General features: G+C 41.5%; 4 protein-coding genes across 4 annotated transcripts; all 4 read left to right on the top strand.

Annotated features, from left to right (window-relative positions):
- Positions 1-11,167: 11,167 nt before the first annotated feature.
- LOC6565142 lies at positions 11,168-12,720 on the top strand. The gene is made up of 5 exons (XM_032737998.1): positions 11,168-11,347; positions 11,410-11,611; positions 11,678-11,900; positions 11,960-12,125; positions 12,189-12,720. The coding sequence occupies exons 1-5, from the start codon at positions 11,251-11,253 to the stop codon at positions 12,569-12,571; spliced, it is 1,071 nt and encodes a 356-aa protein (XP_032593889.1). The 5' UTR covers positions 11,168-11,250; the 3' UTR covers positions 12,572-12,720.
- Positions 12,721-14,131: 1,411 nt separating this feature from the next.
- LOC6565398 lies at positions 14,132-16,082 on the top strand. Its single transcript, XM_001990929.2, has 4 exons — positions 14,132-14,249; positions 14,305-15,221; positions 15,320-15,479; positions 15,542-16,082. The coding sequence occupies exons 1-4, from the start codon at positions 14,147-14,149 to the stop codon at positions 15,874-15,876; spliced, it is 1,515 nt and encodes a 504-aa protein (XP_001990965.1). The 5' UTR covers positions 14,132-14,146; the 3' UTR covers positions 15,877-16,082.
- Positions 16,083-16,926: 844 nt separating this feature from the next.
- Positions 16,927-27,057, top strand: LOC6565397 (serine protease Hayan). Its single transcript, XM_032738190.1, has 7 exons — positions 16,927-17,299; positions 19,009-19,129; positions 19,196-19,385; positions 20,211-20,278; positions 24,493-24,770; positions 24,830-25,016; positions 26,599-27,057. Exons 2-7 carry the CDS (start codon positions 19,039-19,041, stop codon positions 26,946-26,948), a joined length of 1,164 nt encoding a protein of 387 aa, XP_032594081.1. The 5' UTR covers positions 16,927-17,299; positions 19,009-19,038; the 3' UTR covers positions 26,949-27,057.
- LOC116805571 (glycoprotein-N-acetylgalactosamine 3-beta-galactosyltransferase 1-like) lies at positions 21,623-23,864 on the top strand. Its single transcript, XM_043215494.1, is given in 1 exon segment — positions 21,623-23,864. A coding segment is annotated over 1 exon segment (873 nt). The 5' UTR covers positions 21,623-22,892; the 3' UTR covers positions 23,766-23,864.
- Positions 27,058-27,425: the final 368 nt, after the last annotated feature.

The following is a 27,425-nucleotide window of genomic DNA, read 5'->3' as shown; positions in this document are numbered from 1 at the left end:
TTGTTTTTTGTTGTGTATTAAACTATAATAATTTTAGCTTAAATTAATCGTTGACCATAATACAAAACGAATGAATAATAACAGTAATAAGAACAAGTAAGAATGCAGCAGTCGAGTCAGTTCGACTATGATATACCCTGAACCCAGCTGTTCAATATTTTCTAGTTTTATTTCCGGATTTGTCTTGAAAAGTTTTGTATACTCATATAATAGCATGCTTGGAAGTGCTCTCATTTCGTATGACTAGCACGGGTACGTTAGGTTAGAACGGTTGTCAGCCGGAAGGTTTTAACATGGGCCATGTTTGGCCCGTATTAAAAAACATAAAAAGTCAGAGATTTGACCAGCCAGTTGCGATTATATATATATATATATATTATATATATTATATTCTGGCCGGTCTCGTGTTGGTTTGCTCTGATGAGCTAGTTAGGGAATGGCTTCCCAGGATTGCCAAACCGTTTCCTGGCAAGTGCTGGGCAGAAGCAGAAGTGTTCCGGGGATTCAAATTCTTCCTCTTCTTTGCAGTTTCTGCAGAAATCATTATACGGTACCTGTAGTCAATTGGCATGAATGCTGACTAACCAGTGCTCTGTTAGAGCATGGATTACTGCAGAGCAGCTGGTGCGAATCAGATTAGTGCTGTGCGAGCGCAGTTTGCATTTCGTTATTTAACATTTGATCTGCGTATACTTTCTTCTTTGAGCTTTATTGAGCTTGTAGGTATCGGCCTAAGGCCTTCCTTATCCGTGAGGAGTGGTAAAAGAGTTTCTTTCCTAGCTAACTCATCAGCCTTGCAGTTGCCTTCAATGTACTGGTGTCCAGGAATCCATAGCAGGTTAATAACATGCTGTTTAACCATCTCATGCAAAGATTTGCGACAGCTTGTTACTGATATCGAATTTGAAGATATCGCGCTAATAGATTTGTTTGCCGCCTGGCTATCAATATATAAGTTGACATTGCCGGGGTTGACGTTGACCCTTTTTAGGTAATCTGGTGCATCCTTTACAGCAAATACTTCATCCTGAAAAGCACTGCAGTGTGCCGGAAGACTGGAGGCTTGCTGTATATTGAGTTGCTCAGAGTAGACACCTCCGCCTACGCGGTTGTCTAGCTTTGAGCCATCTGTGAAGAAGGTCACAACTGCCGGTAGTCCGGGAGTACCATCGGTCCGTTCCTCCCTTGGGGGGAAGAATGTACTATAGGGTGTTTCTAGGTGTACTACTGGCACGCAGTAGTCTGTTTTCGAAGGTATGTTTAAATTCTCTTCTAAGATATATGCATGGCCTGTTTTCCGAGCAATCCAGGTTAAGGATTCTTTCAGTCTTATGGCCGCGAGTGTTGCATTTTCTATTCATTGTCTTTCCTGTCATGCAATATCCAGGATAGCATCTAGTGCCTCACTAGGTGTGGTACGAAGAGATATGTACAGTTCAGCCATGCGCTGAACTTTGTTGAGTTTATTTTTGGTGGCTTGCAAGAGAAGGCAAAGAATTCGTTCTGTTTTATTGGGGTTCACACCCTAACTACACTTATGTGCCCATCATGGCAGTATTTTAAGTTTACGAGTCATAAGGTCACACAGAGTTTGGGGGTACTTTCCCCTGAAGGTTACCGCGACGTCATCTGCGTATGCAACAGCTTTGCAGCCGTCCCCCTCCATGTCCCGTAGCAATCTATTTATAGCTATTTTCCATAGTAGGGGTGACAGGACGCCCCCTTGTGGCGTACCTCTGCTGCCATACCTGGAGAGAGTTGACGATCCAAGTGTAGATTTCACAAACGTGCAAGTGAGCAATTGACTGATCAATCCCACTAAACTGGTCGCAATCTTCAGGTCTACCAGAGCTCCAGTTATCGCCGTTGGAGTGACGTTGTTGAAGGCGCCTTCAATGCCTAAGAACGATATTTAGGTATACTCTTTATAAAGAAGAGAATTTTTTATAATTTTTTTTAATATTGACTACGGAATGGAGGGCTGTACTTGTAGATCTGCCCTTCCTTAAGCTTGGAGTCGCTAGATATTGTAAGGCAGAGACTTATGAGTCGTTTTAGGGTCTTTCACATGAAAGATGACAGACTGATGGTTCTAAAATCGTTGGTGCTGGTATGTGATGGTTTCCCAGCTTAAGGTATGAAGGTTATTTTTGACTGGAGCCGCGTCGGTGCGATTTAACCAGTCTTGGGAATTTTTCCGAAGATTTCATGTAGTCAGTTTATGGTTGCGTGGCCGCCTTCTGTAATTGGCCGGGCTTACTTGATCAGGGCCTGGAGATTTAAACGGCTTGAAGCTGTTTATTGCCCATTTTATATTATATTTATGTAGAAGAGGTTTTATAGAAAAAATCTCTTCAAAATGCATTTGTCTGTACCTCGAAGGCAGCTTAGAGCAGCCTGGGAAGTGCGTTTTAAGGAGGATGTCCAGTGCCTCTTCACTGGAGACCGACCATGAATTATCATCTTTCTTCAGATAAATTAGTGTGAGGGTGGTTTTCCGTTTAGCCTTTCTGGTGGCTTTTTTGAATTCCGCCAAACTGGACTTGTATTGCGACCTTTTAAGATCGCTGTTTTGGTATTTCGCACCGTTGAAGAGATACCTGCAACTTTATCGAAGGACATTTAGTTGAGGTGTCCACCATGGCGGTTTATTCTGGCCTACTAGTGGGGCAAGCTGCGTCATTGCATGCTATTGTGAAAATATCTGTAAGATTACAGAGATAAGCAAAATTATCTGGGCTTAGTTCGGTCTAGTTTTGTTTCAAAGATTTCCCAGTTCGCCTTCCTCTGATTTAAGAAGTGAACTGGTTCTGGGTACTTGTGATCAGAGAAGGAGTGGTCTTCAGATACTCTCCAACCTGTCACTCTAGTCACTCATAGGATGTGTGTGGTGGGCATTGGCGTCACAGCCTATGATAAGGCCAATCTTGTGCTTCTCGCACTCCACGATGAGGGATCCTGTGATCTCCTCTGATGGTGGTCCAGTGCTGTCATGGGCCATATATGCAGACAGTAGTCGTATCGGAGCTGGTTGGAGCTCCATGCTTACCGCTCTGTTATCGCCATTGCAAAGATGATGGAGCAGAAAAATACTTAGATGTTTTTTCGCGAGGATGCATGTACGTGTTTTACCTTCAGTTTGAGCTACAAGGAGCTTATGGTTTTTACTTCCTAGCCCTCAAACCTTGCCACTGTCATCTTCGCCTACCAGCCAGATGCTGCTTTACAGTTGTGGATGTTTATCTGCAGTAGTCTCAAGGACATCTGGAGATACTACCCCCACCACCGTGTTGTTATTGTCATCTTCGTCTGGCAGTGCAAAGTCATCTTCAGCGATCTCATTGAACATGGCCTCAAGGCCCCGAGTGAGAGTCGACGCGTCCGATTCGTATCCAAGCTCCAACTCGTCGTCGGTTGCTCCGATTTCCGGAGAGGGATCCTGCTCGACTGTCTTGTCGACAGCAGAATCTCCTCCGGGCGATTGCATCCGATTTGTACACCTTGATGGGCACCGAACTGAAGCCAAACATAAGCTCTCCTTTGGCAGCTTTCTTTTGACGCCAGCAATTTTTTGTTCAGTATCACTATTGCCTGGTTCATTGGCCCTTCTGTGGCCTCGTTCTTTACCATCTTCCAATTATGGGTGGGGAGGGATGGGTTCCTGGTCCGGTTTCTTTAGTAAAGCCGGGAGCCAGATGCGAGCACGAGGTCTACTCGGGGCTTCGCTCCAGTCGACAGCGACCATCTTCGCCCCAGGGTAGACCTCACCGACTTCTGCTACAGTTGCTTAATAAAGCTTCGCGATGTGCAGGTAAGGCAGAAAAATATTGGAGGTCGCCAGGTATCCCATATGCTCCGTAGACGACTGGGCCATTTATGAGCCCCAGGCCAGGCTGACTATAGGCACGGTTGCATTACACCTTAGTCCGGCCCGTTACCTCGAAACCATGAATCGGTCCATTACCAGGAACATGACTATGGAGACAGCCCATGTCCGAAGTTCAGAGCGCGAGTCTTAACTAGCATCTGTACCTTGCGGACCACTGTAATCCTATTACCAGTCGGCACCCTCGTGGAGAGTTCAGTTGAGGAACTTTTGCCACAGGTACGTAAGAATAAAGGAAAACTAAAAACTGCTGAAAGTTATGAGATCAATATGAGGTAAGGTTTTGGACTATAACTTGGGTGTTTTTTCTCCAATCTTGATCAACTTTGTCCAGCTTGTCAGTAATATGTGTAATATATATTGGGCTCTGCTTTGAAAATTGTCGCCTTAATTGCTGCTGGAAATCGATTTGTCTCGATATTCGCGGTATATATTCCAAATTTGAAGTCTCTAGCTTTTACAGACCCTGAGGTCCCCGTGTTTATACAGAAGGACATTAAAGTCAATGTGCTTAACGTGAGCACCTGCCATAATGGCTTAATCTCACGGTGCCAAGCACAGGAATTAATTTAAGCGTCAATTACCGCCCCATTGGAACTAATATTCTGCAGGTTCCAATTTGAAGTCCCTACTGTTTGGTCGTGAACTTCCACCTTGGTTTGGAGGGTCGTCTATCTAAAACGACTTCCGATCTATGGGTCACGGCACCCTGTTGTATAGCGCAACAACACGCCGAGTCAATAACTCTACCCGCATTTGGGTGTCAAACCGCAGCCATCACGAAACTCCCCGAAGGGCCGCAACCAAAAACCAGGACGGAACTGAGTCCCGCGGGTTCCTGATTACCCGTGGTACCGGAAAGCAAGCCTCCGGTCAGGCCTCGTACCTGCTGGGTACTACCAATTTTAACTCCAAAACAGTTACGGGTTGGTGATAAAAAAGAAGAAAACATATCACTGTACGGAACAGAATGCGAATTGATGTAAACACCAAATCGCAGATTGAACAGTATACGTCATGCTTTATGGACATGGTTTTCTCACTGTGGGGAGCGAGGCCTATTCCTTCCACTTCCGCAAACAGCGGCATTCATAACTGAACGAATTCACACCGCTAGGTGGCCAGCTGATATCACCAACAACAGCGCTGAGAGCTGAGGGCCGAGACCCCTGAACACCCAAACGTCCGTGGTACCGTATCAGTCCTCCGGTCAGAACTCGTACCACAAGGATACTTCCAGTTTTGCTCCATAAAGCCGGGACTGGTGACCCCCCCGAATGTAGCTCAGCGATCCATTCATACCCCCATCAGACATTCAACATTCACCCAATTTCTCCACGTATGAGACGTCGTCTGGCAAATGCAGCCCGTGCAAACTCACTCATTCTCCTTACCCCTTCACAAGTGGAGAGTACTTGACTTACGTCAAACCCACCACTACCCCGCGTTATCCCAAGCACACTTAGATCTCTTAGATCTGCATACAAAGGGCACTCACAGACGACATGTTCCCATGTCTCTCCCACCCAGCCACAAGGGCATTCCGGGCTATCACAAAGTCGTCTTAAATGTAAGAATGCATTCAGCGACCCGTGGCCCGTCAACAAAAATCCAAAACTCAAGTGAAGCCTGAAGTCTGTACGGTCAACAGCAAATGTGACCTCCCGAATAAACATATGAGTGACCCTCCCATTCTCGCTATTATCCCATCTGACCTGCCAGTCAGACAGAACACACTCATTTAACAATTTCTTGCACTCACTAAGCCTTAAACTCTCCACATCCCTATCCGCTAACCATTCACTCTGCAGCAACGGCAACCGCCTCTTGATCTTATAGCTCAAGCTTCGACGCCTGATCTCTAAGTCCAGAGGGGCTACTCCTCCGTGGAGACAGTGCGGCATACAGGCAGACACCTTAACAACATAACACGCTGGCAAGCCAGCACATTATTTTCTTAATTTTTATTTTTTTTTTATGTAGCATTTATATTTTAAACATTAATCAACCTTTTCAAAGGCTATAAAACATTGATTTGTAACAGAATGAATAATAACAGTGAATTACAATCTATAACATAAACATGGGACAGGTTTTAGCAGTTAATAAATAACATCAAAAATTACATTTGTGGCACATTTATTTAACGCCCTACAGTCCAGAGGTCGCTGGTGTGGAGGCGCTTCAACCTCCTGCGTGTTGTATTCGACCCAAGTGAGCAGGCCAAAGGGTTGACGTGGTTGTGCAACCGGTCATTATACCGACTCGTATGTCTGTTAATTTGTTGACTGACTGTCAGCAATCCGAAGTCGTTGTGCAGCGTTCTGGTGCTCACATATGGTGGAGCACCAGAGATGTCTTTGAGCACCTTGTTCTGCAAGACTTGAATTTGATTAATCCAAGATTTTGCAGCTGTGCCCCAGAATGGTATTCCATAAGTCCATGTACGCAAGATGATGCTCCTGTACACCAGCAGCTTGTTGCTCAAGCTGAGTTTGCTTGATGGCTTCAGCAACCAGTTGAGTTTGGTTTTTTTGTATCTACACGCTGCTGCAGTGAAATGGATGTGTTTGCGCCAGGTAAGTTTCCTGTCCAAGAACATATCCAGGTAGCGAACATGGTCCTCCTGAGGTATGACCGTGTTATTGAGTCGGACAGTTGGACAATTACCATTCCTGGGCGCGAACGTGCAGTGCTGAGACTTGCTCCCATTGACGCAGATGTTCCACCCAACTACTAAAACCATCCAAGAACCTCTGCGTAACCACAGCTACTCTCCAAGCAGTGGTGGAGTTAGCAAGGAACACTGTATCATCCGCGTATGTGGCAAGCATCGTGTTTCTGGCTACTGGTATCGGCAATTCCGCGGTGTACAAAGTGTACAAGGCAGGTCCAAGGACACTACCCTGCGGTACACCAGCTCCAATGGGGCGGATGTTTGATCACTCGCCCCTAACTTCTACCATAAAATAACGGCCAAGCAGGTAAGACCTGAGCAGTAAATACTGCGCTGATGGTAGCAGGGACTTAAGCTTAAAAAGCAGGCCATCATGCCATACGCGATCAAATGCTTGATGGATATCCAGGAAGACGGCAGAGCTGTACTGCTTATTTTCCAAGGCCTCGAGGACGTGCTATACTACTCGATGAACTTGCTCTGGTGTACCATGGTGATGCCTGAAGCCAAACTGATAATCAGGAATGGCCCTCTGGAAGCCACTTACTGCCGAGAATTCTTCCAAGAAATATTTTTTCAAATATTTTGGAGAAAGTGGACAGCAAGATTATCGGTCGATATGACGAGACAAGATTATCCGGCTTGCCAGGTTTCGGAATCATCGCAATCACAGCGCACTTCCAGGGAGTGGGGAAGTGGTGGATACGAACCATGGAGTTAAAAAGTAGCACCAAGAACATCACTCCCATCTCTAGGAGGGCCTTAGCAACTCTGCCGTCAATGCCATCATAGCCAGGGGTCTTAGTGGACTTAAGCCTGCGCATCTGTAAGCGGACCTCAGTAGGGGCGATAGTTGTAATTGGTTGTACAGGATCTAGATCTGCATTTAAAAATGCTTCAGTGTCCTGTACCTGGCTGGGCGATGCAAGTGCAAAGGGCGTGAAACGACATTGCAGCTCGTCCGCAAACGCCGATGCAATATCTGCATCCGATCGACACCAAGTGTTGTCAGGTCGCATAATGGGGATCCGTCTGAGTGGCTGCCGCTTGACACAACGCGTTGCCTTCCACAAATTGAATCCATGATTCTTATTGGGATCGGCATTGCGGAGCATATCTTGGAAATATTTGCTCTTAGTGACAAACAGCAGCTTTCGCAGCTCGTACGCAGCCCGCCTGAAGTCCCTTAGATCCAAAGGATTGCGTGAACGCATATATTGACGACGCAGTGCTCTCTTGTGTCTTACCAGATCCAAAATCTCTGGTTTTAAAAGAGGCTGGGCTGGACTGGGAGGCGAACAAGGTAGTTGGCCAAGCATGGAGTATTCCGCTGCCACGTTAATATTACGCAGGAATAACTCCGCCGCGTCGTCAATATCAGCCGGTGAACTCAGCTCCATGTTCAAATTTACAAGCTGCTCCAACCTCTGCCGGATTCGGGTGATGTTTGCCTTGCGTGGCAGAAGGCGTGTCTTGGGAGCATTCAGAGCTGCAGCCACTCTGTGGACAATAGACAGCCGCTAGGACTACTTCGACTTGATCACTAGAGACTTTAACGACAGCACATTGCGCGCATAGCCAACTTAATGAGTTCAGCGCATGATGTCGCAGTGAAGATTTTATGATCACTGCTGCTCCGCCACGCATGCGATCCGAAGGATGATTGGCAAGGTGTATATCGTAGCCTGGAAGCCTGTAGTGCGATCTGGAGCAGTAGTGAGTCTCGCAGACCAACATTACATCTATTTGATGGCGTTGAATAAATAACTTCAGCTCATTGGCGTTATTCGCAAGGCCATTGGCGTTCCACACGCCAATGCGCAACCCTATTTGACTCATCTATTTGCAAGTGCATCGTGCAACAGGCTTATCATGGCCGTAAGTGTCTCACTCAGCTTGTCGAATTTCGACATCAGACTGTCAAAATGGAGCTGGGGGTGCTCATGGTACAGATAAGGCTGCTGCACTAGCTGAAATTGTTGCTGCGGGGGCTGCTGATGATGCTGGCGCTGTGGCTGCTGGTGTTGGTTATGCTGACGTGGTTGTTGCCGTTCTTGTTGTGTGATCTGTTGCTGATGGTGTTGCTGTGAGTGTTTATGTTGTTGTGTGTATGCGCTCGCGAAGCCTAAGCATCTGGCTTTGTGACGTTGAGTCTTCTTTTTGTGCTGTTGTTTCGGAGCCTGCGGTGTAACTTGCTGAACCGATGAGAGTTGTTGTTGCTGCTGTTGCGGTTGCTGGCGGGGCTGCTGTTGAGGTTGTTGTTCAGGATGAACCTGCTGCTGACGGTGACGCTGTTGCTGTTGCTGCAGAGTCTGAGGAGCCATCTGAAGTCTGGCAGCATCAGCATAAGACAAATTTTCCCTGCGAATGGGTGCTGGGCTTCTTGGGCGCGACTTTTGCGGATCTTGAGCCGGCCTTCGTGACTGAGCCACAAGCTTCCGTTCTTTGGCAACGCGCTGATAAGCAAGGCATCTCTTCCAGCTTGCTGGATGGTTACCACCGCAGTTGGCACATTTCGGGTCAGCGTCTAAAGGTTTTTCGCATACCCGACTTGCATGTGCTGAACCACACTTCACACAGCGATGCTGCTTTTGGCAGTATTTCATTGTGTGGCCGAACTCCTGGCAACGGTGGCACTGGGGAAAGTCCGTGTGGCGGTCAGGGCATTCTACTGAAATGCGTACTTGAGAGATGGAGCGTAGGTTGAATATTTCTTTGTTATTTGTAGCCGGCTTCAAATCCAAATAACAAAGATTCAGCTCCTTCTTGGTAGCACGACTAAAGATGGTTTGGACACCACGCACTGCGTGCCCAAGTCTGCCCAGCTCATCTCTGATTAGATCCATTTTCTGCAGGGATGGATGCAGTTCCCTGATCACCACGCGGAAACCTTTGTCCTCTTTCAGTAGGTACGAATGGAACGGGATTCGCTTGTCTGTGAACAACCTCTGTATTGCTCTGTAGGCATCAATATCATTTGGCATTACCCTTACAGTGCCACCACCATTGCATTTGAGCATGAAACTGTCGGGCGGCGTGACATCATTTAGTGCTTGCAGGAGCCCAGCAACGTTGGTAATACCCCCGCAAATTTCTTCCGCTCGGCAACGCATGGGGTGCGAATAATCGCTCCACCATCCCGCAGAGGTTTCACCTCATGGACGCGCACACCTAAGGTAGGCCCTACCTCCTTCACTACCTTATCAACCACGTCCTTGGCGGTCTTACCAGCAGTTTTGCTGCGCACGACCAAGGACCAGGTCTCGACTGGTCGAGGCATCTCCGGAGCAGACGACATTGTCGACATGGGACCCCTCCGGTGCACGGCTGCTGGTGAAACTCGCGTTTGGCCACCTGTCACACGCCCCTATACAGAAGGACAGACGTTCATGTCTATATCGACTCGGTTGTTGATGCTTTGAATCTAGGAGCATATAAACTTATTAAGCAGATTGCATCAAAGACATTTTTATTCTTTGTTTTGAAAAAAAAAATTTATTTATTTTTAAAATTGTTTATATAGTAAACTTTCAAAATATTGAAAATATTTGTAAAACTAAACTTTAAATATACTCGTATATATAATAGTGTAATGCAACTGCTTTATAATAGGGCTTGGTATATAAGTCGTATAGTAGATCGCTTACGACCCTGTAAAGCGCTTAAAGCGCAGCATGTAGATTGGGTTCTTTATGACCGCGGTCATACTTATAGAAAATTATACTATGCTCGCGTATGGATTCACGGCTACGTCGGCAACAAAGTGTAGATTACGATGACGATCAAATTCGTAATGTAACAGCACATTATTTAAAATATATAAATATGTATGCTCAGCTTAAATGTTGATTTAGTAGTGTCGTGCTTAGCCATTACAACAGAAGTGAATAAACCTATTTTTGGTAATATAGAATAATAATAAAGGATGTGTTCTTGGGAGCTTTTAAAATTTTATCGTCCTTACTTTAAGAAATACGATTTTTTGGAGACGGAAAAGTCGGGAAGCCACAATGTGCATCGTTTGTAGGATTGAGTTCTCAGTTCCTCAGTTTTGTATAAAAGTTTATTAGCAACGCAGCATATCTAAATGTTTTATACTACATATACATATATATAAATGTTTATAAATAACGCAGAAATGGAAAATAATTATTTATTTATGAACAAAATTATAATTTTCTGAGCTTAAGCAGATTAAAACGGCAGTAACATTTGCGAGATATAATGACGAATATATTGTGATGTGTGATTATACAATCTTGTTTAAATACACCAGAAACTACCCATATCAAAGACTTTACATAACGTACATAACTTCTGTGTTTCTCAACCGATCTGCAGTTAGTCAGTGGTCAGAGATTCTCCCCTCTGCGTGTTGCTTTTATTTATAAATATTCATCATGTTTTTTACCATTTTAAGTGATTAAGAACCGACCGAACTGTATGAAGTCGTTGTTGTTGATGTGCTCTTATCAAAATGTTATTTTAAAATATATTGAGAGAGAGAGAGAACAATTATGAATTTTTGCAAATACTCATTTATATATAGGAGACGGAGATGAATCTGAGATTAAATCGTAAACGTTTTTTAAAACTCAGATCATATTGTTGGTTCAGTTCAGTTTGTCGTTGATTTGCAACCTGAACAATCGCTTTTCGAAATTGAAATACCCGAATTGAATACATAATGGCCCACATCGCTTATATGGGAATTACATTTATCATCATTTTACCGATTCTGGCAGCCAATGGCAACCCAACTAGGTCAAGCGTTCACAAGAAAGGTTAGTTTTAATTTATTACTTGCTTACTTGTATTTCACTTCGATTATACTCTTTTAATGCAGTGGGTGATGAATGCCAATTCCTTAACTTTACCGAAAGTTACTGTGAATTGGGCGAACGCTGCTCAACGTTGGAGACGTTCGTTAATGATGGGATCATTGCATTGGAAGAAATACCCACCTGCGGGTTTATGGACCCTACAAGTTCAGAGATGTTATGCTGTCCCTCTCAGAGGTCCATCTCAAGTTTTCCCCAAGCGCCCAAGTAAGTAATTTTTATAACTTTACTTCATTAATCTCATCATGTTTGGTGCTGCTGTGTCGACAATAGACAAAGCTTCAATCATCTGGCATTCCTCTTATATTTAAATCCTACTACGCTCGATGAATACGTGATTCGCTGCACGGCGATTGTCCTGTCGTCGACCAAAGTCCTGACGTCGAGCACATGCGTGGATCGCGAAAATGATGAACCCAGTAAAGTTGTGGTCGGATTCAGTAATGCAAGAAATTTTAATTTGTTCGTACATGACAAAGAAATTTTTGACATTAAGGTACTGCTATTTAAGAGACAACAATTATGTTCCACAAAGATTTAATGTTAAAATAACAGGTTCGGGAAACTACTCAACTTTATAACGATATAGCGCTGCTTGTTCTGAATAGACAAATTAATTTGGATCAAATGCCAAATGCGAGGTCGGCTACGCTTTGCATTGAGGAGGAAGCGAAGGGAGCGTCAAATCTCTATGCCGTAGGCTTTGCTCAGGGTGTTGATGGTAAGATGTGAATATAATATATTTTACAATATCTCTTGCATTCTCTGTGTTTAATGCTTCTAGGCAACAACTGCGATTTGTTCACCACGCCGCTTGTCCTATCTGACGACTGCAGCCTAGTGCAGGCCACTCGTCGAGTGGAAGGCTTTGATATACCCGGGATGCATCTGTGCGTAAAGCCCATTTCAGGTGGCTCGCATTCCAGACAGATGGACAGCTGCTCCAAATGCTTGACGGCCAGCAGCAGTGTTCTTCATGTTCAGCGGACCGATGGAAGCTTCTGTGTGGCAGGCATTGCCACGCCCACCACGAACAAGTGCGTTGTGAATAACAATTCGATTTATTACACGAGCGTAGTGAATTCCGATGCCAGGATGTTCCACGGCAAGTACGAGAAATTCACGTATAGACACAGGGAAAACGATGGATCATTTGGTACTCCCTAGTCAATCACCTTTGACTATGGCATTCTTGCTTGCTGAACTACTTCGATTTCGAAACTGTTAAAAATGTTAAGCACATCAAATATATAATTAAAAATATATAGCATATTACATAAAGTAGTATGTGATATACTACAACAAATAACATATTATTTACTCCTACATCCACTCACATACACCCCTCATCAAACGAATTTCGTTGAATTTCAAATACTGGAAAAATGTTGGGTATTTTAACAGCAACAAAATAGTGACCGTGTTTCCCTTTATTTGTAGCTAGTTGGTCGGTTGTATAAAATATTAATGTAATACTAATAAATCAAAATTTGTGAAAAACATGGATGTCTACCCAGCTTCAAAATCGCTTGTCAATCCGCTGGGTGATGACTCTCTGTACGGTTGGGATTTGCTATTTGGGCGGATGTGCTAATGGTCCTTATCCACTTTCAGTTAACCAAGCATTGCAACAACTGCGGTGGCATCGGAGATAACATAAGTTCGCCGAATGAGGATACTGGCAGCGAACTGCTGCCGGATCAGTGGAATGATGACGGGGCCAAGTATTCGCTAAGATATACGCGCAATAAAATGCTCTATCTACAGTAAGGTCATGCCACCGAGTATGCATTGATTGTCAATCTGCCGGATGTGCATACCAAGAATGCGACCAATCTATGTCCAATGACGTAAATGCTCGTAGCCACTGGCAAAGGCAGCATTGCAAAGACACATCCAGCATTGCAGCACCAATTTACCGAGTTGTTAAGACCGATCGCAGATCAGTCCCATGGGGAACGAGGCGCACGGCTTTGGGCCGCATCCTCCTTATTTTCCCGATGTTGAACGCGGCGATTTGAATCCCCTAGGTGTTGGGTAATCTGTTTGCCTTTACCTGAAATCCAGGTCCCATTCGACCGAATATGCCGGGTCAAGGCGCTCCGAATCCAGATCAATAGCCGCCACCAGACTGGAATCTTGATTATTGCTGATCTGATTACCATTTCAGGATAATATGATTGGTCACAAAATCATTAGTTTAAGTATATAACTATTGCCGGGTTATAATTTAAAATTTAATAGATCGTTCTTATTTGCCAGTCCATTATTATACATATTATATATGATTATTGTTTATTGTTTATTTATTATAAGCTCAACAAAGTATGTGGGTAACTATTATTTATATAAATATAATGTATGAAACGTGGCAAGCATTAAAAATTAAGCAACAATAGAAAATAAATATAAACAAAATCAGTCTCTTCCCTTTTGTACGCCCCTGCACACTTACTAAGCTTGTAATTATCCGAATGATGAGAAAATTAATCTGAAACGCATTACTAGCTAAAGCCATTCACAAAAATATATGCATACGATTCACATGCTCTGAGTTACGGTTTGTTCGAAGATAAACAAGCAAGCAAAATATAATTAAATGAATGACTAGTTCAAGTCTAGTCACATCGAATTCGGGTACAACTTAACACTTCCTCAGGCGGAGCTGCTGACGTCTATGCTGGTGCTGCCGGTTGCTTGGTCAGTTGGAGAGTTGAATTGAGCGTCAGTTGAGCGCGAGCAATGCGCACGTTCAGTTCGATTGTCGGACCGACGATGTTTAGCGTGATACCAGTGCTGTTTTGCCTCTGTCTAAGCATCTGCAATGGCTACTTTAGCCTGGAAGGTGTGTTCGCAGTTTGTCTGTGTCTCTCTCATTAATAGTAGTTTTCTCTCTGCAGTGGGTGATCCCTGTCCGACGCGAAATTATCATAGCAACTGCCAGCCTGCAGAGCAATGCGCAACGATTGGCAAGTACATTGACAGCGGTAAACTATCGGTTGATGCGGTGGTGAACTGTGGGTACACCATCAAAGGGGAGAAAATATGCTGTCCCCTCGAAGTGGAGCACCACCCAGTGACTGATCGCATTTCAAACCAAATAACGACGACAAGACTAACAGCAGCAACAACAACAACAACACAAGCAACAACAACAACAACAACAACAACAGAAGCAACAACAACAACAACAACGACATCTACAACAACGACAACAGAGGCTCCATCCTGGCTAGCCATATTCAAAACGCATCACGACTATACGCTACCCTCAGTAGAGATAAATGCGCCATTTAGTCGGGACGAACTTGTGTTCCCAGGCGCGAATACTCAAAATAAAGCCGCTTGCCAGGCACCGCTGTACGAGGGCATATGTCTGGGCATCTCGGAGTGTGCGAGTCTGGAGCCACTATTGAAGCAGCAGCGTGTCAGTGATATTGATGTGCAAACGTGTCGTAGTGGCACAATTGAGGAGATCATTTGCTGCCCCACTAGTTTGAAACTGCAGCCGCGAGGTCAAATTGAGACCTATTTGCGTGTCGGTTCGCAGCAAACACAGTCACAACAAGTTGAGGAACAGGATCAGTATCAGAATAACACTGGTGATGTGCAGCTGCTGAGTCATTATAAGCATTTGGCAGCACTTGCGTATCCGAATGCCGCATTCGATGGACATGTGCATCGCTGCACGGCGGTGGCGTTGACGTCGCATCTGCTGCTCACCGTTGCTGGCTGCGGGCGGCCAAGTCATGCGGTTTTTGGCGTCGCCGATATGCGTGAAGTTGACACCGACGAGGATTATTTAGTTGATATTCGAGTGAGCTACGCATCTCTCACTTTCCCTCTCTCTATCTCGCTCTCTAGCTCGTTCTCTCTTTATATAGATAACTTATGATTATCTCTTTCTTGCTTTAGAACGTGGCTGTGCATCGACAGGATTTGGAGCTGTTGCATCTGCAGCGTCCGTTGGAAATAGGCCCCCAACTCAAACTTGCTCCCATATGCACGCATTTTGAGCTCACGCGCTTGCAGGTCAGCGGACAGCTATTGGCCACCGCCTGGGCCAAGGGCAATGGTACGCTTACACTTCACCACTCTTAACTCGATGCATTCCAAGAAAGTGTTTTTTTTTTTCAGACAGCGATTGTCCCTTCTATGAGCTGCCCATGCGTCTGCTGCCCTTCGATGGCTGCAAGAACATCGACAATGTGGCTGGTGTGCAGAATTTACCAACGGCGCATCTTTGTCTGGAGCCCATTAATTTGGGTGAACTCGCTGCCAACAAGTCCAGCTCATGTGCGCCATGCCCGGCGGTTGTTGGCAGCGTTTTACATTTGCGGCGCCCCAATGGTGATCGTTGTGTGCTTGGCATTGCCACGCCTACGGGCGCCAATTGCGATGCACAGGCGATGTATTTTACAAGCGTGTTGGATACGCACCTCTACGACTTCGTCGCGCGACAACAGCATTAGCATTAGCCAACGACAAGGATTGCAGCATTTACATATGTTTTAAGCTTTAACTGTTTCCACAGCGCTGTTGCAGCTTTAGTTGCTACAGCTTCAGACTCACGTTGCCTTCCTAATTTTGATTAATTTATAGGACTTACGTATTTGATTAGTATATACTATCACATCTACTCTTTATTTGAATAAAGTCTCCGAATATGCTTCTATTATCTATAGGCTAAAATAAAACTGGTACTCTCAAGCATATTGAGATGTAAAGAGATTCGTTAAACTGGTTTCTCATCGCAAAACCAAACAGCCCAAAAGCCCATTATAAGTCTATGAACGTTGCAGACGTTGTCGTTGTTTCAGACTTTCTGGGTAGTCGTTCCTAAATACTAAAATATATCATGCAATACAATACATACCCAACGGTTGAAGCAGATTTTTTTGAGATTGATATTGGCTTATTTATTTATCTGTATGATTTATTTTTATATATTATGTGTTTTTAATTTATTTCGTTTTTAAAATCTTCAGATGTGTTTAAATTCTGAAAACAAAAATTTGAGCAATTTGTTGATTAAAACTAAAAGTGGACTTACTCAGTTAGCTTGGTAGTTAATTGAATATAAAAAAAAAACAGTTCAGTGAACAAACCACTCTCAGAGAAAGTATTTGTATGCATTTGGGAATAATTAAAAATCATAAATATGAGCAGAGACTTTGGGCAAACCCAATCATATGTTGCGCTCTCGACATTTCAATCTGGCTCTGACTTTGAGTTTGTATTTCCCTTGAATCGCAGTTGTTGTTGTTACTACTGCCGGTTTTTTTTTGTTGCTGTGCTGTTTGCTGATTAATTCTTGAATAGCGACCTGTACTTATATATAATACTTATGTAGTACCTATATAGCTGCGCTCAGTTGCGTATTTTGATTCTGTGAAACGCTAAAAAAAAACAAAACCGGTTCGCCGCTGGCTGCTATCAACAATAAAACAACAACAACAACAACGGATGCTTGGTCACTGGCTCAGCTCTGGTTCAGCTCTGGCTGCGGCTCCAGTCACAGCAACGTTTTGCGTTCTACTCGTAGCTTCATTTGGCAGAGCGACGCGGTGCTGAGCGGTAGCCCCCAACCTCAGAGTCCAGTCGGAGAGCCGATAAGCGATTTCGTATATCGCCTTGGCACTGGTTTAAATTTTTTGCTTTATATACAGTGGTCGATTGCATGTGTTCTTTGTTTTGCCTTTATTGTTTTTGTTGTTTTTTTTTTTTCAATGTGCCTTGTGCTATTTTAATCAGTGTTTCGAGAATAACGGCATATAAAAGAACAAAACTTGAAAATAAATTAAATTAGAAAAACTATACACAATTAAACAAGTACGTTTATTTATTTAATTTTTTGTGAGAGTTATCAATTTCACCAAACACAAGTTGATAAAGGTCTGTCCAACAATACGCTAAAACATCATTATAATAATAATATTAATTATATAGAAAATCGAATTTCTGTGCATTTGTGTGATACGAGATGGTACATTCTGTATTTTAATTACACATATACGAGTACAGCGATGACAGATCCTATAAAGAGCTGCCTAAAGTCACGATTAACTAAATCAACCAGTTTCATGAAGCGTGTATTATTGTGACGTCAGCATATACTTATATAGTGTAGAAAGGTTTGCGTACACTTAAGCGTACCTAAATATAAACACATGCTCAAGTTATAAATACAACTTTTTTTTTAGATATATATAGAGCAAATAAGTTATAAATAAACAAATTTGTATAGATAAATGTAGAGACTGTAATTTTCGCATATAGTCAAAGTTATGCTTAAGTCATGAAGATATTTATACTTGAATTTGATTAATAGAGAGTTGTCTTAAAAACATTTATATTCTCATATTGGCGGACATACTGTCTACAAATATATTCATATAGATTAAATATTATGTTAATTGGCCTCATACAATCTTGCGCTTTTAAATAAGTAACTTACCCATATTATTCACTTAGTGAACATTCAATTTCATTACAGTTTTTCGCTTTCTGAGCACCACAATCAGTTATGATTCATATCAAGAGACAACACCAAAACAGAGATATCTGCAACCACCACTAAAATGCTCAGCTAAATATCATGAGATTGCTTTCAGCTGCAGAAACGACTCTCAGTCAAAAGATAATTTGTTAATTTTCTGAACATTTTTACTACAATTGTAGCACAGTTTTGATGAAACTTAATCAGTTAAATGTTAGATAAGCCATTTTTTGTCAGATGCTACTAATTTGAAAAGTAAAGCACGATGCTTAATAATGAGTTGGAAAGCTATATTTTTTAAATAACCAGCTACTCTCAAAGAGTTGACGTAGAAAAAGTAAAGAGTAGAAGAAAGTTTGTTATTGGATGGAAAATGTTCTCTGAATCGCAGTTAAATGTTATCATCTAGCGGATTATCTGCCTCATGTGACAAAAGCTGATTTCCGAATGTTTTTGTATTGGGATTTCCCATGTAGCTGATGAGACTTGCATTTGTCAGTGTATAATTGATATATACAGGTCAATGGCAGGTTCACTATTATCAACAATGCTGCGATCTAAATGGAGCACGAACTCAAAAACAAAAGCTTTTTTGAGTGGCAAAGAAAACAAAATAAAAAAAAAATTCGAAAACAAACAAATAAATAAAAAAAACGGAGATACCTTAAGAGCCACTTGAATTGAGAACTGCGAACAACAGTAGCAGGTAGAATGTTTCAGTCGCACAATCTAAAAAATAGCTACAAAGCAAAAGTAATTAATATAAATAGCCCTAATAAGTAATACAGGTAATACATATATATATATCTTTGCTTGTGTGAGTAAATATATTCAACACTGGGTTGATAACATCTTTGTTGCAAATGGCTGTTCGAAATACACGTTTCAAATAAATTCCATAATGTGTATTTCAAGTTAAAATATAATTGATATATGTACCTATATTCGTTATTATTATGAGTTTATGATAGACGCATTAATTTGCATTAAAGTCATTAAGTGATCAAATTACTCTCTTTATTTTATAAAAAATTTGGTTAGACATTGTATTTATAATGTAGAAAGCTTATATTTTGATTAAAACTTTTAAAATATCAAATTACAGCACCGATCAAGTGATTTTTTTGCAGTGATCATGACGCGAATGAGAGCCAGTCTAACCACCGGCAGCCTGCTGCTGTGTGTGCTTCTGCTGGGCAAGTTGTCAAACATTGAGGCATTTGAAGGTATTGTTCGTACTGAATTATCTCTTTTTTTAACTGTTGTTTGTATTGACCATATATATTCTTCAGAGGGCGATGCGTGCATGGTGAAGGAGAATCTACCGGGCGTGTGCAAGATATCATCCAAATGTGAGCCCGTACTTGACGATTACTTTAAAACGGGCGTACTGACTATAGATGATGTGCCCAGCTGTGGTCTGGGCCCACATGAGGAGATTATCTGCTGTCCGATAGCCGAGTGCTGTGGCAGCAAAACACGGTAAGAGTTAATACCATGTATACAAAATAAATAAATATATATATATAAATAAGGGTATGCAAGCGCGTATTTTTGCTTTTGTTGTTGTTTCCTGCCTACGAAAAAACCGAAGATCTGTGTCGATTGCAGTTGCATGTTTCACATTGGTTGCTAGTCAAAAGAATGTGGCGTCTAACACAATGCATCTGATTTACATGTAGTCCAAGCCAGGTCCAAAGTACCAAAGCCAGAACAACAACAACTACAGCAAGAACAGTAACCACAACACGAAGAACAACCACAGTAGCAGGCCGCAGTAGGAACTTGGAGAGCGACGGGAGAGTTGAAAATTCAGATCTAGATGTGGAGTCCAATTATTTTGGTATAGAGGAGATGCTTAACATCCAGCAAAATCAAAAGCCGCAGCAGCCTCAACGACAACATCAACAACAAAGCCCTAACCCAAAAACGCACGAAGATATTCAACAGCGGCCAAGTTCCTCGTCAGACATTGCATCTTTGTCCGCAGGGGACCTAATACATCTGGTCAATGATCGACTGCGTCAGCAGGGAATGAAAATTGTTCCAGCGGAACAGGGGACCGAAGTTCAACTGGTCAGGGAGCGGATAATACCGACCACCATGCCCAACTTCGATTTGGATCCCTGGGCACCGTTTCGATTTCAGAAGCCGCCAACGAATAAAACTGTTTCGAACGAACTGGGAAACGGCAATGCGGTCGTATTTGGGTTTGTCACAGTGTTAAACATTGACATCATTAACATTGCTCTTTGCCTGACTTATTACTCATTTCTAGTCTAATTATTCCTTTATGAATATTTACAGGCCAGAGACAACAACGCTGCCCACAAATCGAGTTTTTGTTCCTGATGGCGAACGGCCGGCAAAGCGAGGTATGTGCAGTTTGCTTTCTTATTTCTTTTAATATACATTAAACGGAGTCCAGTACAGTTCAAATCTTTTGAAATAATTTAAATAATAAAATTGTTCTTAAATAATTTATTAGTTGTGTTATTTTTTATATTAACAATAATTCATATTTTGATGGAGTAAATTGAAAAAAAATTAATTTCATAAGCTGAAAATTAAAATGATATTTACAAATATAAATACTCAAATTTAAAAACAAGAATAAGGAATGTACACTTAAAAATATCTGGCAAAAGATTTAAAGTGGTTAAATATTTGATTAAGGGGTTGGGGAAAACCCCATCAAACAATTTCAATGTGCATATATTCTAAGAAAAACCTAATCTAACATTTAATTTGATATTAGGATTGATTTGGGAACTTAAGTACTTATTAGATAACTAATAATAGCTCAAAGTAATCAAGCCCTTAATTTAAGAACTGTCTGGAAAATGTACATGATGAGAGTTATAGTTTTTATTATTTGATTTATTTATTTATTTACAATTCTCATTTCGGGATTTCATATTTGCATATGATTTTTACATTTTGATGTAAGATTTACAGTCAGCTATTTTTTTTTTGCTGGATACAATAAAACATACATATGAATACATAAGTTTGAGTACGAGACCCCAACCTGCCAACGCCAGACCCTCCTTACGACTTTGCTTGTAGATTTTGAATTGTTCTTGCCCAGCTTTTATTAATCAAAACTTAGTTATCTTATATGTCACAACATATAAATTTTATTTAAAAGCATTAATAAAAGCCAATGTAATGACTTTATATAGTGATAAGAGTCATTTCTTCTCATGGTGATGGGTTTCATTTGAAAATGCTGTTGCTTTAAATTGAAATAAACAAGAGACGATGACGTTATCGTTTTATACCCTGAACCCATTAAAAATGCGTGAAAAGGGTATAATGATTTTGAGTAAATGTATGTATGTAAGAGGCAAAAGGAAGCATCTCCGACTCCATAAGGTATGTGTGTATTCTTGACCAGGATCAACAGCCGAGTCGATATAGCCATGTCCGTCTGTCTGTCCGCCCGTCCGTCAGTCTGTTTGAACAGGCGGATCTCAGAGACTATGAGACTTATGGATTTCAAATTTGGAATAGGTTATCGTATACCCGGCGCAGATCAAGTTTGCTTTATTTTATCGATGACTGCCTCCGTTTCTCACATTTCGATACATTTAAAGTCCCGATAGCAATAAATGCTACACTTTTAAATGCAGATTCTTCTAATTAATACATAGCATGCATATGTATATTATTGACCAACTGCCCAAATTTCATCAAGATCGGGTAAGAAACATCCAAGTTGGAGTCGAAAATATATTCTAATGTTATTCTCATTTCTATCAGCACCCGAAAACATTTTCTGCTTGCATGTGTGAGAAAGAGATGACACGGGATTCGACGCGAACGTCTTTTTCTGTTTTTGTGTGTATTCTGCAGAGCTCCGTTATCCATGATTGCCCGTACATATTTTTGTATGTATGTATGTATGTATGTGCACATGTTTGTAGCCAGCTAGTTCGGGTCAGTGTGAATAAAAACATGCGCTGCATTATTATTTTTTTTATTCTTCAGTGTCTTGCTAAAAGAAACGAGTGCACGGGCAGACCTGCTCACATTTGGGTGCAAAACATTATAGAGGGAAATTTACCAATAATTTTAGAATATATTTAACAGCTGGGTTCAGGGTATATCGTAGTCGAGCTCACTTGGCTACAGCATTCTTATGCTTTTAATTAGTCCTTTTATCATAATGAGTAATGATAACAGGAGATAAAAAGCACCAAATTAAAAAATTGGGAGAACGTTGCTCTCAGGCGTAACCGATTACGGAATACACTATTACCAGGTGGCAAAGAACTTTCCGGTGAGAGTGGCGGGGTGGTTGAATTCTTATTAATGTATCTTTTTTGTTATTCTTGCCCCAAAATTGATTTGTGGGGCTAAGATGGTCGTGATCAAGAAATTTTCTTATCAATCTTAGGAAGAGACTATGCAATCTGCCTCATACCTGCCTTCAGCTCAAAACTTGTGAACAATATATGCATTTCCGAATTTTAGCAGTGTGAATGGACTTGGGTCGGTGGATGGACGTCTAGCATCTAAATTTGGTTACATTAGCTTCAAAATTGTGTGAGATTTTAGGTTTATTGATTTATTTACTGATTTGCCACCACTCCACCTTAAAACACTTTTTCTCAGCTGGGTATACCTCGAGTCTATATTCCAAGTTTCAAATCTCTAGTTTCGAGGACGTCTAAAGAGCAGTCGCCTTCATACAAACCAACAGATAGCCAGACAGGCAGATAGCGTGACGGACAGTGCATAAGCGGATGTAGCCTTACACCTTCAGTATTAGAGTGTAAACATTATTCGGCTTCTCCCCATACAAGTCAAAGACTTGTTGCTGTCTAATTGTTGTATTTATCGCAGACAACTTATATTTTGTTCGTTTAGTTGATTCGCCAGCGCCAAATAGTTAGTGTCGGTTCAGAAATAAATATTCTCATTTATAAAATGTCGGTTTCTTAAATTTTTCATTGTAAAGCCTATTCTGTGTCTAATTTAAAAATGCGTGTTATCAATATGGGAACACACTCCGCAGTATACGCAGGTAACCGTACAAATTCCCGCGAGAGTTCAAAAATGTTTTTAAAGACAATTGATATTTTAGCGAGTGCTACAAAATCACGTCCGTTTCTTATGCTTATGATTGGCCTTATCATAGGTTATTGTGTGGCCGAGCTCATTTCCTACATAACCATATCTGAAGACATCGAACGCACCAACTTTCTGGCCAGTACAGACTCTAATATCCGTTCCCCGCCATCCCATGCTGATGATGTTATACCACATTTTGATGTCCTTCGGCACGATCATCCAACCGATAATACCTCGCTAGCCAATCAGCTAAAGAAGGATGTGCGCATTCTCTGCTGGGTTATGACAAATCCGAATAACCACAAACTGAAGGCTCGTCATGTTAAGCGCACTTGGGGCAAACGCTGTAATATTCTACTGTTCATGAGCTCCGAAGCGGATGATGAACTGCCTACGGTGAAGCTGGATGTGGGAGAGGGTCGAGAGAATTTATGGCGCAAGGTGAAGGAGACCTTTAAATATGTTTACAGGCATCATTTCAACGATGCGAATTGGTTCTATAAAGCTGATAATGACACCTAGGCAGTGATTGAGAATATTAAGGCATTCGTGGCTCAGCGTTACATGTCAGGAGGAGTTGGTTACGTACTGAGCTGCGAGGCATTGCGTCGCCTCGTCGTTGAGGGTAATCCCATTTCCGAAACAGTTATCAATGAGGATATCGAAATTGGTAAATGCATGGAGAATTTAAATGTGACAGCGGGCGATTCGCGTGATATCAATGGTCAAGGACGTATGTTCCCTTTTGATCCTGAGGCCCATTTTATATTTAATAAGGATTAGGGATTTTGGTATTGGCAATATTATTTCATTATGTCGAACCCATTATGATGTATGTTTCGATTATCGTGAATAAGAGGGAATTGGTTAGATTATGAAACAATTGAAATCAATTATTATTATTATTATTGAAAAATGTAAACCAAATCACTTTCAAATTTATAATTGGTTTTTTTTTAACAGCTTTTATAATTTGTAGAACATGCTTGCCTTCATATATTATTCTTACTGTTATTATTATTTTCATGTTCTGATACCAAAGGTAGTATATTGGTTTTGTACACATTAACGCCTTTCAGAAATCTGGAAGAAGTTTTTTGACCACGCTCACTCCAGCCCCCAGAATTCCCAAAAGTCCATAACTCCCGTAATTTAATAGCTACCGTTACCAAACTAGGAAGGAAGGTTACTAGGAAACTCTTCCAACATTTCTTTTCCGCCACGCTCACTCCAGCACATAAAATTCATTGAAGGATATAACTACAGCGATTTTAAAGGCAAACTTGGACGGTAGATTATTAAGAATCTCCTACAAAAATCTTGGCTACACCCACCCTGTCCTGTGGCATCCGTTATCAGATGATATCACATATGGGATCAGAGTATTTCGAAGTCGGTTATGCCCGACTGCAACATTCTCACTAGTTTTTTTTTTTATTAATATTATTATTATTTTTCTATTGTTATTATTCTTATCACATAATATTATAATTATTATTATTCGCTGCAGCGTGTCATCAATTTCAGAAAAGCAAAGAAAGAAATGGACAGCCCCTATCGCCGCACATTTTAGGTGGTACTGAGGTCGAGTTAGGCACCTATCCACATATGGCGGCAATAGCGTTTAGTGTTGTTGATAAAATCGTTTTTAGTTGCGGTGGTACGCTGATCTCATCTCGTCATGTACTGACGGCTGCCCATTGCGTTAGTAAAGATTTGCCCCTTTATGTTCGACTTGGAGCGGTGAATATTTCGGGGGACTTAGATCATCAGGATATTAACGTCACAGTAAGTGATGCGATTATATACATTCATATATTTTCTTTCTAATTTTTTAAACTCTGCAGTCAAATGTTGTCCTGCATCCGGATTATGTGAGCAGCACCAAATACAATGATATTGCCGTACTTGAGCTGGCCAAAGAGGTCACACTGGACGTTAATGTAAGTCCAGCATGTCTCGCATTCGACAGCGCTGATCCCCCAGAAACTGCTCAACTTTATGTAGCCGGCTGGGGCATTATGAATCTGAAAAGTAAGTTACCGTTATTTATTTTTGGCTTAAATAAATGAGCAATTTTAATATGACATTTTGAAGATGAACGTTCATTAGATCAAAACCAGAATTATCTTCTGTTAGCTGTTTATTAACTGCGCCACCAAATCTCAGTCAAATTGCTTTGATTTTGACAGGCGGATACATATATATATATATATAGGATTGATTATGTTCTGTTTATTAATATAATAGTTATAAGTATATTACAGTGAAAGATGAGTATTGGATTTACAACGTAATTTTCGACTCTTTAAAACAACGAATTATTTCCCCGACACACTGACAACCTTACAACTTTAGGTACTCGGGACTTTGACGACTTCTTGTTGATGACTTATTAACGCTGCGCTTCACGAACTCATGCTTATGCTGCTGTTAGATCTGTAACAGCAACACACTGTAATCCCACTGTAATATTTTAATTTTAAGGCTACGGTCTCCAAATGTAGTTGGTGGGTTGTTGGCGATGTCCTTCAAAGATCGGAAAATGACACGCCCACCTCCACCGCACCCATGCCCTTCACCCCTACAAATTTTAAATGGCTATATATTCCGCAGTTTTTGAGTAAAAGCCGTAAAATTTGGTTGGTATATTAATGGTAGCCGTTTTTAATAGCCGATAAAAATTTTCTATGGCCACGCCCACACTTGCACCTACAATCACCAATGCCGATATTTCGGAAAGTGTAAGTCCATGAGATCGCATATCCCCCACAATCTTAAAGATAGAGTGAGCAAACTTGCTGGTAACCTCCTCCAGGGATCAGCATATAAATGTTCAGACTACGCATACAACCACCGCATATCTTCCCCAAGAGTCACCAAATTTTGAAAGTATGTTACTGGTAACTTCCCTAAGAGATCGATAGAAAATTGGATAGCCACGCCCATTACGACTCCCTAAACTGATACACCTGTTATTGTAAATCGATAAGACGATATATATCACACAACTTGAAATGTAGAGTCACCAATTTTGAAAAGTATATTGCAAGTAACATTACTAGGAACATTCAATTTTTTTTTCGGCCACACCCACTCCCTCCCCCAAAATTTGTAAAATCTCATATCTCTCGTAAATTAAATTACCAAACTGGAAAGAAGATTAGTAGGAACATTCTCCATAATTTTTCTGAGCCACGGCGACGACCGCCCTAAAATTCTGAAAAGCCTATATCTCCCGTAATTTAAGATCTACAGTTACCAAATTTGGAAGGAAGATTACTCCCAACCTTCTCTAAAAATTTGTTTCTGAGCCACCTTCACGCCCGCCCCCCAAATTTCCAAAAGCCCATTTCTCCAATAGCTTAAGAGCTACAGTAACGAAACTTCGAATGAAGCTTACTAGCTTATATCTACCGGAATTTGAAAGGCAAACTTGGACAGAATTTCTTGGGTACAAGCACCCTGTTTTTTGCTACCTGTTATCAGCTGGTGTATGACATAAAAGTATTTCGCACTCTGCAACGTTCTCTTTTTTTTTTCTCAATACATACATTAATATATACTCTAACCAATCGAGTTATCTTTTCACGTACATATTTGTGTATTTGCACAGCAAAAAGTACCTCGATGAAATTGATGCGTGCCCCGTTGAATACTGTGCCCTTGAAGGAGTGCAACGATTCGTATGCCAAGCAACCGAGTACTATGCGACACTTGCCGCAGGGAGTTATCGATTCGCTGCTGTGTGCGGCGGATACGAAGAACTCCACTGCAGACGCCTGCCAGGGTGATTCTGGAGGCCCGCTGATCCTGGAGGAGGATTTTCTGAATAACAAATACAGCATATTGGGCATCGTAAATTCAGGAGTTGGTTGCGTAACCAAGACACCGGGACTGTACACACGCGTCGCATCATATGTGGACTGGATCGAGCAGGTCGTTTGGCCAAATAATGTTGTGTAATCTTGTGTACTGTTCTCATATTAATGGACCTTTCATTTGATTAATTTGCGATTAATTCTAAGCACATCGATTTTAAATACAAAGGTCATATTCCTTGGCCATAATACCATCTTAGATCATTTCAATGAAAGGCATTCGGATTTCCTGGATGAATTCCAATGTTCGGAAGGTTGGCAAAAATGTGATTGTTAAGACTTAAGCTCCAAAATTACCGCTAGCCGATCTCTTGGTGTTACTCAATTTGCATTTTGTTGCATATATTATTTGATAATGATAAGTTTTCATGTTCCAATCCTGGACTCCGTGAGCATTACATTACATTATATAAGATATCATGGAGCTAACCAAAATGCATAATAAATAAATAAAATTAAGAAATAAAAACAGAAAATTTTAATTTTACTATTACTGTTGCTTTTGTGCTGAATCATGGTGAGGGGGATTCTGCCGGGCGTGTGCAAAACATCATTCAAATGT

Source organism: Drosophila grimshawi, unplaced genomic scaffold (genome assembly GCF_018153295.1).
Source record: "Drosophila grimshawi isolate 15287-2541.00 unplaced genomic scaffold, ASM1815329v1 contig_1006, whole genome shotgun sequence".
In the NCBI taxonomy this organism is placed as follows: domain Eukaryota; kingdom Metazoa; phylum Arthropoda; class Insecta; order Diptera; family Drosophilidae; genus Drosophila; species Drosophila grimshawi.
Note: the sequence above shows the minus strand (reverse complement) of the source record. Positions and strands in the feature narration are given on the sequence as shown.

Coding starts and splice junctions, on each gene's coding strand:
- LOC6565142 (XM_032737998.1), top strand. CDS start 11,251: ATGGCCCACATCGCTTATATGGGAATTACATTTATCATCATTTTACCG. Junction 11,348..11,409: donor GTCAAGCGTTCACAAGAAAG/GTTAGTTTTAAT, acceptor CTTTTAATGCAG/TGGGTGATGAATGCCAATTC. Junction 11,901..11,959: donor AAGAAATTTTTGACATTAAG/GTACTGCTATTT, acceptor TTAAAATAACAG/GTTCGGGAAACTACTCAACT.
- LOC6565398 (XM_001990929.2), top strand. CDS start 14,147: ATGCGCACGTTCAGTTCGATTGTCGGACCGACGATGTTTAGCGTGATA. Junction 14,250..14,304: donor TGGCTACTTTAGCCTGGAAG/GTGTGTTCGCAG, acceptor TTCTCTCTGCAG/TGGGTGATCCCTGTCCGACG. Junction 15,222..15,319: donor ATTATTTAGTTGATATTCGA/GTGAGCTACGCA, acceptor TTCTTGCTTTAG/AACGTGGCTGTGCATCGACA.
- LOC6565397 (XM_032738190.1), top strand. CDS start 19,039: ATGACGCGAATGAGAGCCAGTCTAACCACCGGCAGCCTGCTGCTGTGT. Junction 19,130..19,195: donor AAACATTGAGGCATTTGAAG/GTATTGTTCGTA, acceptor TATATTCTTCAG/AGGGCGATGCGTGCATGGTG. Junction 19,386..20,210: donor TGCTGTGGCAGCAAAACACG/GTAAGAGTTAAT, acceptor GAATATTTACAG/GCCAGAGACAACAACGCTGC.